We start from the raw sequence: 13,340 nt of genomic DNA on the forward strand, positions 1-13,340 counted from the left end.
GAGCAAATAATGGTTGAGTGTGAGAAAACCTTTTAGGGCTTTTAAAATTTTTTCACTAAGAAATATCTAAAAAGAGTTCAGCCAACCTTCACTCTGAAACCATTAAAGAAGTAGCATAACCAAATGCGAATGTTGTATGAAGGCCTGAGGGGTTTCTAAGTAGACAAATTGCTCAGTGAAGATGGAACAACACAGGCGACAGGTTGAAGGGGGAGTTATGGTGAGGTTTATCTGGGGATGGATCAGAGAGACAGCATTCAAAATGTGTTAGGTTTAAAAAAAACTGTTTGATGTACAAATATTAGTCGGGCACTCCAAAAGTTTCACTGTCATGGAGGAGTTGCAGGAAAAAAAGTGATTGTCAAAGAAATCCATAAGGAGTCCTGTTGAATGTATGAGACACATCACACATTAAACACATGTGAGATGTGGGTAGCTTAGACCAATTCAAAATGCTTACAACTCAGAAAATATCTCCACTGTTAGATATGTTGGTGGCAACATCATGCTGTGGGGATGTTTTCCATTTGCAGAGACAGGGCAGCTGGTAAACCATTTAGAGAGAACTTCAGGGGACTGGAGACTAAGCCAGATGTTAAACGTACAGCAGGAATAGAAGCCGGAACATGAAGCTAGAGCTAAAAGGGAGGGTTTAGATCCAGACATAATGCCGTTTATTTTAATATATTACTACATCACATTCATACCAGAAACAAAATACAGGGTATTCTATCAAAATATCACCATCCTCCTCCAGATACTTTTTTCTGTTTTAAAGACAATTAATTGGATATGAGGACCTGAGGCTTTTTTGAAGTAATGACAATTAATTATATGAAAACCAATGTCACTCTTGAAAATATGAGGAAGGAAAATGGAAGTTATAATGGGCCCTTTATTATTTTTTCCCTGTATAGGATGATGAGGATGATGACGAAGATATTAACACCCCAGGAACATCAACCCGAAATCATAAGGTAACATGGCTAATAGCTGATAGATCTCCATTAACCAGTGCTGGCTGTTCATGAGGGAGAAATAAAAGATAAAGAAGAAGGGACGGATGCAGGGTTTGCTCTTTACTTTAAATTTCCTGTTTAGGGCCGTCAACCCATGCAGCGCAAGCTACGGACACGGCCTCGTTCTTACGATCCTCATGCCTGGAAAGGACGCTGCAAGGAGCTGCTAGACCTCATCTTTCAGTGTGAGGATTCTGAGCCCTTTAGAGAACCTGTTGACCTGCAAGAATATACGGTACAAAACCTCCTCATATGAGGAACCAACACTTCCTGCTGCTTCACCACTGCTGCAGATTATTCTGATCACCTTTGTTCTTTCCCGTTTGTTTCCATCTATAAGGACTACCTGCAAATAGTTGACTCTCCAATGGACTTTGGGACAGTTTTAAAAAAGCTGACAGGGGGAAATTACCACTCTCCTATTGAGCTATCCAAGGATGTCCGGCTGATTTTCAGCAATTCCAAGGCTTACACACCCAGTAAAAAGTCAAGGGTGAGAATCACTTGCAGAAGACTAGATCTAACCCAAGCTTTTTTTGTTTTTCTATGATTAAATTTGGGGTTGTTTCTCATGTTTTGCAGATATACAGCATGAGTCTGAGGCTTTCAGCGCTGTTTGAAGAGCATATCAGCGCCATCCTGTCGGATTACAAAGCAATCCACGGCATGACGGATAAACTGACGAGGCGGGGGACAGACAGGCAGACACGACACACTGCAGACAGACAAACGCGGCACACGGCAAAGAGAAGGAGAAGCGAGTCGCCCACAAGTAGCAATGCATCCAGGTAAAAATTGTCTTGAATTGTTACAGATCAAAACAAAGACGGCCCTCACTCTCCCTGTTTGTTTGCTTGTAGCCCAGAGAGGAAGAGACGGGTATCATCCAGGGTGACGGCTAAGAGGGAGCCATCACCAGCTCCTTCACGGCCGCCGTCACTCAGACAAAACGTCCCTGTGAAACAGACGCCTCAGCTGGTCAATGGTAAAGTGGACACCCCAGCTCCAGGGCGGACACGTAGTTCTGCACGCCATATTGCGCACTCCTCACCTCCTCCTTCAAATAATCTCACCAACAGCACACCAAACACAGGAGGTGAGATTAAATTATCCCCGTGATGAAGACCTCTGTTCTACTCAAAGTATTTAGACTTTGAATTGATTTGGTCATCAGGCTAATAGCCTCTCTGTTGTATCTCCTTTTTGTTGTTAGAATCTTCTCGCTCGCTACGGACTCATAATTCTGTGCGGGCTTCAACTCCACCAGTCCCTGAAAAGGTTACACCCCCTCCACCAGCAGAGAGTAGCAGCGGCAGCACTCGTCGGAAACTCAGGACGCCAGTGCGACACACGCCTGGTTAGTGGTCTAGCTTGGGTTTAAAACTGAACTCGCAGAACAAACAATAAACATTATCCTGTTGTTCTTTTTCTACTTAAGGTTCCCCTTCCAGCCCTTCAACTCAAATCACGGCCCATCTGAACGGTCACAGCAGTCACATGACCCTCGGCGTGGGAAGAAGGGGACGGAGGTCCAGAAGGGACTCACCGGTGAGTCCTCCAGAAGTCCCGACTCCGGCCAGCCCCTCAAGACCCCGAGGTCGCCCACCTGGCAAAAAGAAGGACAGAAAGGGCAAGAAGGACCAGGAGGAGATGAGACGGAGCGGGAGTCGTAGGAGCACCACTCCTGATGACGAGTTGGACCACTCCACCGGGGACGAAGGCGGAGCTTCTTCCGCCCCAGAAACCTCAGCACCTTCTGAGTCCGGCATGGCTTCGACACCTAGACGAAGAGGCCGACCCCGGTTAGTAAAAACTATGGAGTCGACTCCTCCTGCGGAGTCCCCTGAACCCTCTCCACTGAGAAGGAGCAGCAGGAGAACAAACGAGGAGGCCACGCCTCATCCTCACACTGCCTCTCAGCGATCCAGTCAGAAAGATTCTCCAAAGGAGGAGGACGCAGAGGGGACAATGGGGGCCATGCGCACACGCAACCAAGGACGACGGTCAGCCTGGTACATGGAGGAGGACTCTGAGGAGGAGCAGAGGCAGTTGCTGTTTGAGGACTCCTCAATCACCTTTGGGACATCCTCAAAGGGGCGCGTCCGCAAACTGACAGAAAAGGCCAAAGCCAATCTCATAGGCTGGTAAAGAACTTGTGCACCAGCTGGAGTGCTCAGAGGGCTGAGAGATTTCCAGGTGGATGGAACGGAGGCTAACAGCCCGTCGCCCTTCCCGCCGTTGACCCTACTTTACTCTCCGCCCACTAAGCACTTCAGAGCTGCATGTTTGTATCCTCCCACACCTCCTATTCTATTGATCCATGTTGGATCCCACAGGAGCACAGAATCTGTGTCTGTGAAGGCGGTGTTTCTCCCTTTGTCCGGCGAACCTCTCCTCTGCCTGACCTTAAACACAGTTTGGAGTCAGATTGGGCCAAAAGTAATCGGGTCAGACCTGCATAGACAACTGGCCTAAGACCCCCGATTCTCCCCCCAAACTTTATCCTGTCCCTTTTTTTTCTAAAACCTCTTCTTTACTTTTTCTCAAACATCACATGTTTGTCCCTTTGATTTGGAAGTCTTACTCATAGGCCAAGCTGGGCGTGTCTGTCAGTGCTAAAATACCAAAAGGCGTACCTCTGTCGGTACTGTACACCGGTACATTCTGTTCTTGTGTTGTTAATTTTCGTTTTCTGCATGTTAATCAGAAAGAGGAAGCCACTTCTTCCTGAAAGCTGTTTTTACTGTGAGGGGGTTAAATACGATGCATGAGTGAAAGGAGTTAATCATGTGTCTTTATATCATGTCTGAATGCGTCCTCTGCATTAGCAATACCTTGTGCCTTTACATGTAAGGTGTGTGGGTGCGTGCATGCATGTGCTAGGCCTCTGCTTGTGCACATTTGTCAAAAAACTTGCCTTCTTTGGCTTTTGCAAGTTTCAGTCATATGTTTGCAGATGATCATCTCTGGCATGATGGGATTTTAGTTTGGGGCTTTTTATGAAGCATTTGATGAGAAATAATAAGCTAAAATGAATTTTATTTTCAAGAACCTGGTCTGCTGAGGTTAAGATGCTAATGTTTACATAAACTCTGACTGTGTCCGAATGTCCACCCTAATCACTATATAGGGCTCTATATAGTGGTTAAGCCATTTTAGAGAAGTGTCCGAATGTCTAGCGGATGAAAAAGTAGTGGACTCGAAATTTCCCACAATGCACCTTGAAAAGTAGGGATCATCGTTAGTCACTAAACGAGCGGATATATCGAGCATCATGGGATTTGTTGTCAAAGCAGCGCCTATGGCTGTCACTATCCGACATTGGCGACAAAACAAAGATGGCGCAGCCACCGTGTGGGGAGGCAGAGTCACGTGACCAACGGAGAGCGAAAAGTAGTGATCATCTGTCCGAATGGTAAGTTCCCTGAGGCCACTATATAGTCCACTATATAGTCCACACTCTGTATAGATATTGAGGGATCTAGGGGTTAGGGCGAACGTTCGGACACAGCCTATATGATGTTTTAATAAACAGAGCCTGGATAGCTAATCCTCTGCAACCTTTTTGTAGCTATCAGCAACCATGTGGCTTAACTCTTAGTAGATTTGGTATTTTATTGAAATGTTATGTTTCCTGCCCCAGACATGACTCTTTTTCATAGTCCATCAAACTTCTATGGCATTTCAGCCGAGGACATTGCAGAAAGTTAATGTTAGCTTAATTTACTCACTCCGAACCGTTTCTGATGCGTTTGGGTTTATTGTCCTGTTTGCACCTGTTTAACGGTGCCTGAAATCTGTTCCCTGACAGCAGTTTGAGCTCAGATTCAAAATTAAAAAGCTAAACCAGCAGCTTCAACATCAGAGATTTTAAGCTACATGAATAAGCCAAACGCCTTTAGAACATATCACAGACAGAATCAAAGAAATGAACTGTTAGACAACATGTTAAGCACAGTCGCAGCAGGATCATGCTGAGGGCTAGACTTCCTCTAATCAGTAGCTACAGAAGCAAAAGAACAGTTGCTGCTCCAGAAGAGGAAAATTACCCAAACACAACCTAAAGTTGGATGGAGCAGGCTTCAGGAAATGTTAACAAACTCTCCTTCAAAGCCGCAGGAAATGCAAACATTTAGACATACCAGAAGCTAACTGACGGCTCCAAACGGCCTGTCTCTTAACGTAATCAAACACATTTAAACTTAAATGTATAATTTCTGAAAATCTACAATGTTTCCAAATCTTGTTTTTTTTTTTATAATGGGAGTGTTGACTAAATGCTTCATGAAACACCCCATCAGTCCTCTGCTGCTTGGATGTAAACATCTGACTGGTAACCTATGTGCAACAGAAAGAGAGGCGTGTGTGTGTGTGTGTTTATAACATAAGTGAGCGCAGGCTTTACTCAGAGCCGACAAACAGTGGCATATACAGTTTGATCATCGCAAAACCTTTCAGACAAACTTGCTTATAGCAGCTGAGAAGAATGAACCTGTTGTTTTAGACCTGTTGAGTTCATGTCGGTGTGTCGTTCTATAACCAACCCAGTCGTCTGTTCATACAGAGGTACAGAGAGTGGGAGCTAGCTTTGAGATACACTTGCCACAATGCAGTTTTAGATAGTAACTGTTTGTATTTCTAAAATAAGCTTTTGAAGAATTTTTTGATGCTTCTAAGGTGAACATTTCACATGCAAACTTGTCTCGCATGTTCTAGCACTTTCTCATAAGTTGGAAGGGAGGGTTGGGGGCTTTGAAATCGGATCGAACTGTATATGACGGAAAACAACTTCACCTTTCTGATAGTGTGCCTTTGCTACTCTGGCATATGGAGTCCTCCGTTTATTTTCCTTATGGGGCCTTTTTTTATTTTATGCTTGGATATTCTGGTTCTGCTAATGGCTCCGTGCAGAGAACTGGACTCTGGGTTTATAGAGAAAAGAATTCTGGTTACTGAGTTTATAAAGATGCATCCCTTCCTGGTATGTTTTCTCTCCCCCAGCAGAGCGAGCAAAAGCCCAAATCTGCAAGTTTCATTGCATGCCGTGGGACCGGATGGATGCCAGCATCTATACACACCTGGTTCATCTCATAGCTCACATATTACTCTACATATATCCTGTTTGTCATTGTTTAAAACATTGGTTTTTCCAATGCCAAATTCTGTCTGTGGGCACTGAAGTTTTACAACATGGCTTTTGAATGTGTTTTCTAACCGACTTCTATTGTCTCCACTGTTGATGTTCATTTATGTATGATGTGTTCCCTGTCCTCTCCGTCTCCCTGCCATAACTACACGACGTATCGATGGAGATAGAATGATGCTCTATGCTCTGCCACACATGTACTTGAGGATACGGTTACATTTTTAATTGTTGATAATAATACAAAGTTTATTTTAAATGTAAAATTGTCAAAAATAGTGACTTTCTTTTTCTCAAAATGGGAAACAAAAATGTTCTATGATTTAAAGATGAAATCTTAAACCATAAAAATATTTATTTTTAGTAGAAGATTTAGTTAGCTTTAAATGTTTGTTCATGGCTTTTATCTATTCCATAATTTTACATACACATTATGTGCTCATAAAACCGATTATTTTTATTCTGAATGTATGTTAGCACAGCAGATGGATTTATAAACATCAGTTGTTTATTGGTAAAAAAAATCCCTACTACTTAAATATTGTAGAAGCATAATCTCACACTGTTAGTTTTCTGTCTCCTGCCACTTGATTTTTATTTTAAAATGTCCTTGTATTTGCGTGCACTCCAAGGTTTCCATGGGCTGCCTGACCATAAAGCCCACAGCATTACAGATCCTCCACTGTACTGCTCAGAGAAAAGGTTACCTCACAGTGGACTTACGATTCACACCAAAATTCACCTAAAACGAAGCTTAAATGCTCCATCATAGGCTGCTCCGACCAAAGCGCATCGCTCCAGTTATCATCCTGGTAGTTTTTTTTAGCATTTTATATTGTGGCTATAATCCGAATTAACGTGGCTGTCATTATCAGAAACCAGGAACAAAAGCTGTTACTTATTTTCTGAACAAGAAGTTTTTCTTGCTAAAAAAATGAATGCAAATCAACAGATGTATTTTTGAATTGTTCTGTGTGAGATTAAACTCCTGCAATGAAAGCTAAACCTGTTTAAAGCTTCACATGCATCAGGGGTGCCAATACACATGGTAAAGAATCCTGGGTTAGTAAATCAGGATATGAGATATGGGGTTAACTGATGGCAGGCCATACCTTCACAGCTCTCTATATATCCTAAATAAAAAAAATATGGAAAGGGATACTTCTTTCAGTCACAGATAACATGATTAATTTCTTAGGGTTTTCTTTTAAAATCACTAATGTGGTTCCATGAGAACCTGCATGTACTCAATGAGCCTCTGTAGATGTGTGGCAGAGTCGTGTGTGTGTGTGTGTGTGTGTGTGAGAAGTGGTTGCACGAGAGCCACCAGGAAGAGTTGAGATGTTCTAAGTTTGAGGTTTTATGGAGCAGAGGGAGATTAAAAAAGTGAGGGGGGGGGGGGTCTCTTTTATGTGAATCTATTGATGAAGTTGTCTTTGTTAGTTTGGATACTTTTTTTATATAAAGGAAGTGATGCAAAAAAAAGCATAAAGCTAGAATGTATGTGTAGGGGAGTACTACTGTCCTGTTAGTTCATACCAATATTTTAAGTAAATAAACAGTTGTGTTTCCATATTTACCTTCTGTCATTTATGACTCAATATAATCAGATTTTTTTTTTTAAGCCTGTATAGGTACATTTTGGAAAATGGGTATAATATTTTGAAGCTAATAAGTCTGAAAATGTAGTCATATTGAGCCCATATGTTTTCCATTAGATTTACACCCTATAATATATATATATATTTATATATATTCTAATTATCTCTTCTCAGAAAATTCTGTCATCATAGCTGTACCTCTCTGCGTTTCCACTGTCTGACCTTCTATCTTTTGCAATAAGCCCCAAGTCTTTGAGGTTGGAAGGCCCTCCAACCATAACCCTAATTTTTAGCTTCCTCACCAGAAGATCAGGACTCACTGGGCCGCTACAAAATGATGATTATCATCACCTAATCATTTTTAGCTGTGTTTTGGGTCATTGTTGTGCTGAAACACAATAATTCCCTATGACCAAGTTTCTGTTTTTATATTTTAATTTGTTTTACACTGATCAGGTTGCCTATCCTTGATAAATTATTTATAAATAATAAATATCCCAAAACATTATCTTCCCACTGCCATGCTTGACAGTAGGGAAATAAAATCAGCGTCTTCATCAAACTTGCCATCAAAAATATCCCTCCAGGCTTTTGGGCCTTTATTTTCAAATAAATTGCAAATTGTGATTTTACTTAAAGGGAGTTTACAGCACTGAGCAATGTACTGTCCATTAGACAGCTCATGCACTGTCCATTAAAGTGCATTAGACATCACCTCTAGTATAGGTTCCAATTTCAGCCTATAGATTGTGAATCTTTGCCAAGCTCTTGAAATCCCTTTTTTGTTTTTTTTTAAACAAACCTTTTGATACTGCCGTTATTCCTGTATTTTAATTTTTTTTTTTTATCTCTCTCACTCTTTGTCAACTTAAATTTCAACGTCTACACATAGAGGTCCTTCTCAAAATATTAGGATATTGTGTTAAAGTTCATTATTTTTTGTAATGTAATCATAAAACTTAAACATCATATATTTTAGATTCATTGCACACTAACTGAAATATTTCAGGTCTTTTATTGTCCTAATACGGATGATTTTGGCATACAGCTCATGAAAACCCAAATTTCCTATCTCACAAAATTGGCATATTTCAATGACCAATAAAAGATAAGTGTTCTTAATGCTAAAGAAGGAAACCTTCAAATAATTATGTACAGTTATGCACTCAATACTTGGTGGGGAATCCTTTTGCAGAAATGACTGCTTCAATGCGGCGTGGCATGAAGGAAATCAGCCTGTGGCACTGCTGAGGTGTTATGGAGGACCAGGATGCTTCCATAGCAGCCTTTAGCTCATCCAGATTGTTGGGTTTGTGTCTCAACTTTTTCTTCACAACATCCCACAGATTCTCTATGGGGTTCAGGTCAGGAGAGTTGGCAGGCTGATTGAGCACAGTGATACCATGGTCAGTGAACCATTTTCCAGTGGTTTTGGCACTGTGAGCAGGTGCCAGGTTGTGCTGAAAAACTAAATCTGCCCGACTTTTTCCTTCCCACAGACTTCCCACTGAGGTGCCTTGATACAACACTCTGGGAACAGCCTATTCGTTCAGAAATATCTTTCTGTGTCATACCCTCTTGCTTCAGGGTGTCAATGACGGCCTTCTGGACAGCAGTCAGGTCGGCAGTCTGACCCATGATTGGGGTTAAAGTTATGAACCAGGCTGGGAGTTTTAAAGGTCTCGGGAATCTTTTGCAGGTGTTTAGAGTTAATTTGTTGATTCAGATGACCAGGTGCATAGCTCGCTTAGAGACCTTTTTCATTATATGCTAATTTTGTGAGATAGGAATTTGGGGTTTCATGAGCTGTATGCCAAAATCATCCGTATTAAAACAATAAAAGACCTGAAATATTTCAGTTAGTGTGCAATTAATCAAAAATATATGAATGTTCAAGTTTTGTCATTACATTATGGAAAAAAATATTGAACTTTATAACAATATGCTAATATTTTGAGAAGGACCTGTATATTCTGCAGGTAATCTGCTTCATTAACAGTCTTTGTAGAGGTTGTGATTGTCTCAAATCCACAGGCTATTCAATAATAGTTTAGGGAATGAGTTAGAAACTGGGTTTTGGGTTGTCATAGAATTTAGTCATGCTTAGCAAAATCATGTAAATACATGCTTGGAATATATCACTAGGCTACAGTGTCTTTTTTTTTTCATTACTGACATTGCAATTGATACTAAAAAGTTTGATTGGGATGTGCGCATGAAGCAGTTTTGCAGAACACTGCCCCCTACCGTCGCCAAAGCGCAGCTGCAGGTTCCCTGAGCCGGGCTCTCCCTGACGTGGCGGGCCGCTAAAGGTCCATTAACTCCTCCGTGGGCCGCCCTGATTGGGCAGAGCACCTGTTTTGGGAAGTTTTTTTAAATACTGTAATAAATACACAGGTGGCGCCGTCATGTGTTGACGTTTATGTAAATAAAACAGAAGTGAAACTTTGTTTTTTCCAGCCGCAACCAACCTTCCGCGACATAATGTTGAGCAGATAGCAGGAGGAAAGGTTGGATTTCAGAGAAACAGGTGAGAAAAATAATAATTATTAACGCGCAACTCGGCCGAAATATTAGTTTAATATCCAATAAGGAAAATAGAGACATTTTTACCAACCATACGCCTCAATGAGTATTATCTAAATGAAATAAAGTTACGCTTTTAAAGGTGCGCCTCCAGCTGCGGCCATGCCCCAGATGAGCGCCGCCGCAGCGCTGCAGCTCTGCCTGCTGCTCTCCGCTCTGCCCGCGCAGTACTTCATCTCCCGCTGGTGCGGCTCCACGGCCACGCAGCGCTACCACGCAACCACGCGGTAAGGCTCCTGCTCTAAAACCACCTCTAATAATGTAATGACGGCTGTAATAATGAGACATGATGATGATTTCAGGTTGCTTCGCATATGGAACCAGTGGAGAACTTCATTCCTTAACGCTACAGCTTGGGCTGACTGGACCAACCAGCAATTTTCCAAAGTGAAGTGAGTGAAATTTAATCTTGAAACTTAATTTCAGAAATAAATGTTTCAAATAAATATGTCAGCTTCACTCAAACAAATATTCTGACTCCCTGTAGGTCTCTGATTGGTTTGGGACAAGAAGGTGAACCAGTGTCTCCACCAGTAGAGACTATGATATTTGATAATGACCAGGGATTCTTTGGAGGTTTGTACTTTTCCAAGTTACCTACTTGCTTCTCTAACTTCATCCATCCATTTTCTGACACGCTTAATCCCAAGTGGGGTGGCAAGGGGTGCTGGTGCCTATCTCCAGCTGTCTATGGGCGAGAGGCGGGGCACACCCAGGACAGGTTGCCAGTCCATCACAGGGCAACACAGAAACAAACAACCACTCACGCACACACTCACAGCTAGAACTTATAGAAGCCAATTAACCTAACAGTCGAGCTTTTGGACTGGGAGGAAGCCGGAGTACCTGGAGAGAACCCATGAATGCTCAGGGAGAACATGCAAACTCCATGCAGAAAGACCCCGGACCGGGAATCGAACCCGCAACCTGTGCTACCCACTGCAACCCCTGCTTCTCTAACTTTTAAAATTAATTACAATTGTCCTGTTAATCATTTCACGTCTGTAATGATGTGCTGTAGTCCTGAGGTTAAGGAATGGCCATATCTGGACTGTTTCTCCTGATCCAGTGATGCAATGATTCACTGTGTTCCCTCTAATTGGATGAATTGATTTGATTGCGCTGTCCCCTAAAAAAATTCTTTAAAAACAAGCACACCTTTTTTATCTCTGCAGCCTCCAAAGCAGTGCGCAGCCCTCGCCCCCCGTTTGTGTTTCTGCGGGTAGGGGAGGTGGTGATGGAGAGGAAGGGCCACATGATTGGAGTGGTGGTGAGCTGGGACCCGGAGCTGCGAGCCCCTAAGGAGTGGGTGGACAAAATGTACTCTAACTCTGAGGTTGGTACCCATGAACCTGTTTCCTTAGCTGTTAAACCGGAATGATTGGAGGGATTGGGCACATTTAGGAGCAGCTCTGATAAAGATGGATGTTAAACCTCAGACTAAAGCTGTTTAACACAGTGGCCGGCAGGTGCAAAGGCACAGTAAACGAAGAACAACCTGCAAAAATATGAGGGATGCAAACTCCTAAATATGTAAGCAAAAAAAGAAGAAACAAAATACTGCAAGGAAAAATAAAATGCTGCACTCAGAGAAAGAAAATGATGCAAACCGTAAAAACAGCAGCAAACTCACACCACAAAATAGCTCCAGACCAAAGTCGTAGGGGAAGTCCTATTTAAATGTCAAATAATTCTGGCTTAAACATGTATATAAATGTATTCTTTATCAGACGATAGTGTCCCAAAAGTTAGAAAAATTCTATAAAAAAAAAATAAATCTGTCATAAAAATCTGTGTTTTTTTCCCCCGTTATCTTATACAGGCCAGTTAGTTATATGTCAGCCTGAACACCTAAATTCGGCATATATATATCTCCGGTCATCTGTCAATCAAATTTTTTTTCGTCATATCATCTTCATTCATATGTCGCAGCTAATATACGCAACGGTTGAAATAAGAATCATTTACTTTACCATTGAGTTCCATCCCAGTGTCCCAGCGAACCGTCGGCCACAACAATCCCGCCCCCTTGATAATTGACCAATCACATTCATTTTATTCCCTCACGTAAAGTCGGGCACCCCTCGGGAGAATTTGGAAATGCAATGGTTGGAACAGCTGTTTCCCTTAACACAGGATTAAAAAAAAAAAAAACAAAAGTTGGAAGAAAGGAGAGTTTTTCTTTTCAGTTTTTTTTAAACAGTCTAACAGCATTAAAGAATAAAAGTGGATTTATACATAATATAAGGAACACTCTGGTCTGATATGCTTTGTTCTATCTTTGACTCCCTCTAGTGGGTCTGGAGCACTTCCGTTTTGTGGCGCAAGTTTGCTTTTTTTTTACTATTTGTATCAGTTTCTTTAAATAATTGCAGCATGTTTCTGTTGCATTTGTTTTCTGTTTTGCATGTTTTGAAGTTTCCATCATTTTTTTGCAGCTCGTTCCTTGTTCACTGCACGTTTGCATCTGTCGGCCACCGTAGTTTACACATCTTCTCTCTGTGATACCAAAGATACTATGAGCAAAATTAATGCGTCTTAAGGTTGATTATTAATAATAAAGTCGGTTTGTTTTTGTGAGGAAAGGACACAAAGGCAGAGAAGACGCCGCATTACAAGGTGCTGTTTGGCGGGTCTGGACCGTCCTCTCTGATGGTCGCATACTTGCCTCAAACACAGCTGGAGCGCATCACAGGAATGAGGGTAAGGACTTCCAGTCGCAGCACATCTTTGTTTTATTCACATACGGCTGAGCTCACTGTTGGATGTTTGCAGCCGGATATTCCCACCCTGGGGAACTACTTCACGCATTTTGACGGGAAGCGGTTCGTCATGCAGGACTGGCTCAGAGAGCTCTTCCCAGAGGACGACGTTGAGGACAGCTGACGGAGACTGCATTATCTCCATAAATGTGCTTCACAGCCTGATGTTCTAGACGGTGGTGAAGTTTCCTTAAGGCCAGTATTGAACTTAAACACCACAGGGTGTGTA

At 42.1% G+C, this 13,340-nt stretch overlaps 2 protein-coding genes across 4 annotated transcripts in view; both read left to right on the forward strand.

Moving 5' to 3' along the window:
• The window catches only part of phip (pleckstrin homology domain interacting protein), a 46,679-nt gene extending 41,528 nt beyond the window's left edge, over nucleotides 1-5,151 (forward strand). For both annotated transcript variants that reach the window (XM_015394745.1, XM_015394754.1), the window contains exons 34-40: nucleotides 918-977; nucleotides 1,102-1,254; nucleotides 1,360-1,512; nucleotides 1,602-1,807; nucleotides 1,880-2,115; nucleotides 2,233-2,376; nucleotides 2,458-5,151. In XM_015394745.1, the coding sequence (XP_015250231.1) occupies nucleotides 918-977; nucleotides 1,102-1,254; nucleotides 1,360-1,512; nucleotides 1,602-1,807; nucleotides 1,880-2,115; nucleotides 2,233-2,376; nucleotides 2,458-3,167 (1,662 nt within the window). In that variant the 3' untranslated portion in view covers nucleotides 3,168-5,151. The remainder of the gene's footprint in view (nucleotides 1-917; nucleotides 978-1,101; nucleotides 1,255-1,359; nucleotides 1,513-1,601; nucleotides 1,808-1,879; nucleotides 2,116-2,232; nucleotides 2,377-2,457) is intronic.
• Nucleotides 5,152-10,094: 4,943 nt separating this feature from the next.
• Nucleotides 10,095-13,268, forward strand: LOC107097410. 2 transcript variants are annotated; one of them, XM_015394555.1, is made up of 7 exons: nucleotides 10,095-10,293; nucleotides 10,418-10,576; nucleotides 10,652-10,741; nucleotides 10,837-10,925; nucleotides 11,525-11,685; nucleotides 12,936-13,052; nucleotides 13,125-13,268. In XM_015394555.1, exons 2-7 carry the CDS (start codon nucleotides 10,452-10,454, stop codon nucleotides 13,233-13,235), a joined length of 693 nt encoding a protein of 230 aa, XP_015250041.1. In that variant the 5' UTR covers nucleotides 10,095-10,293; nucleotides 10,418-10,451; the 3' UTR covers nucleotides 13,236-13,268. The 2 variants fall into 2 exon arrangements, with proteins under 2 accessions (XP_015250041.1, XP_015250034.1); XM_015394548.1 differs by having other exon boundaries at nucleotides 10,097-10,293; nucleotides 10,432-10,576.
• Nucleotides 13,269-13,340: the final 72 nt, after the last annotated feature.

Source organism: Cyprinodon variegatus, unplaced genomic scaffold (assembly GCF_000732505.1).
Source record: "Cyprinodon variegatus isolate N-32 unplaced genomic scaffold, C_variegatus-1.0 Scaffold25, whole genome shotgun sequence".
NCBI classification, from domain to species: domain Eukaryota; kingdom Metazoa; phylum Chordata; class Actinopteri; order Cyprinodontiformes; family Cyprinodontidae; genus Cyprinodon; species Cyprinodon variegatus.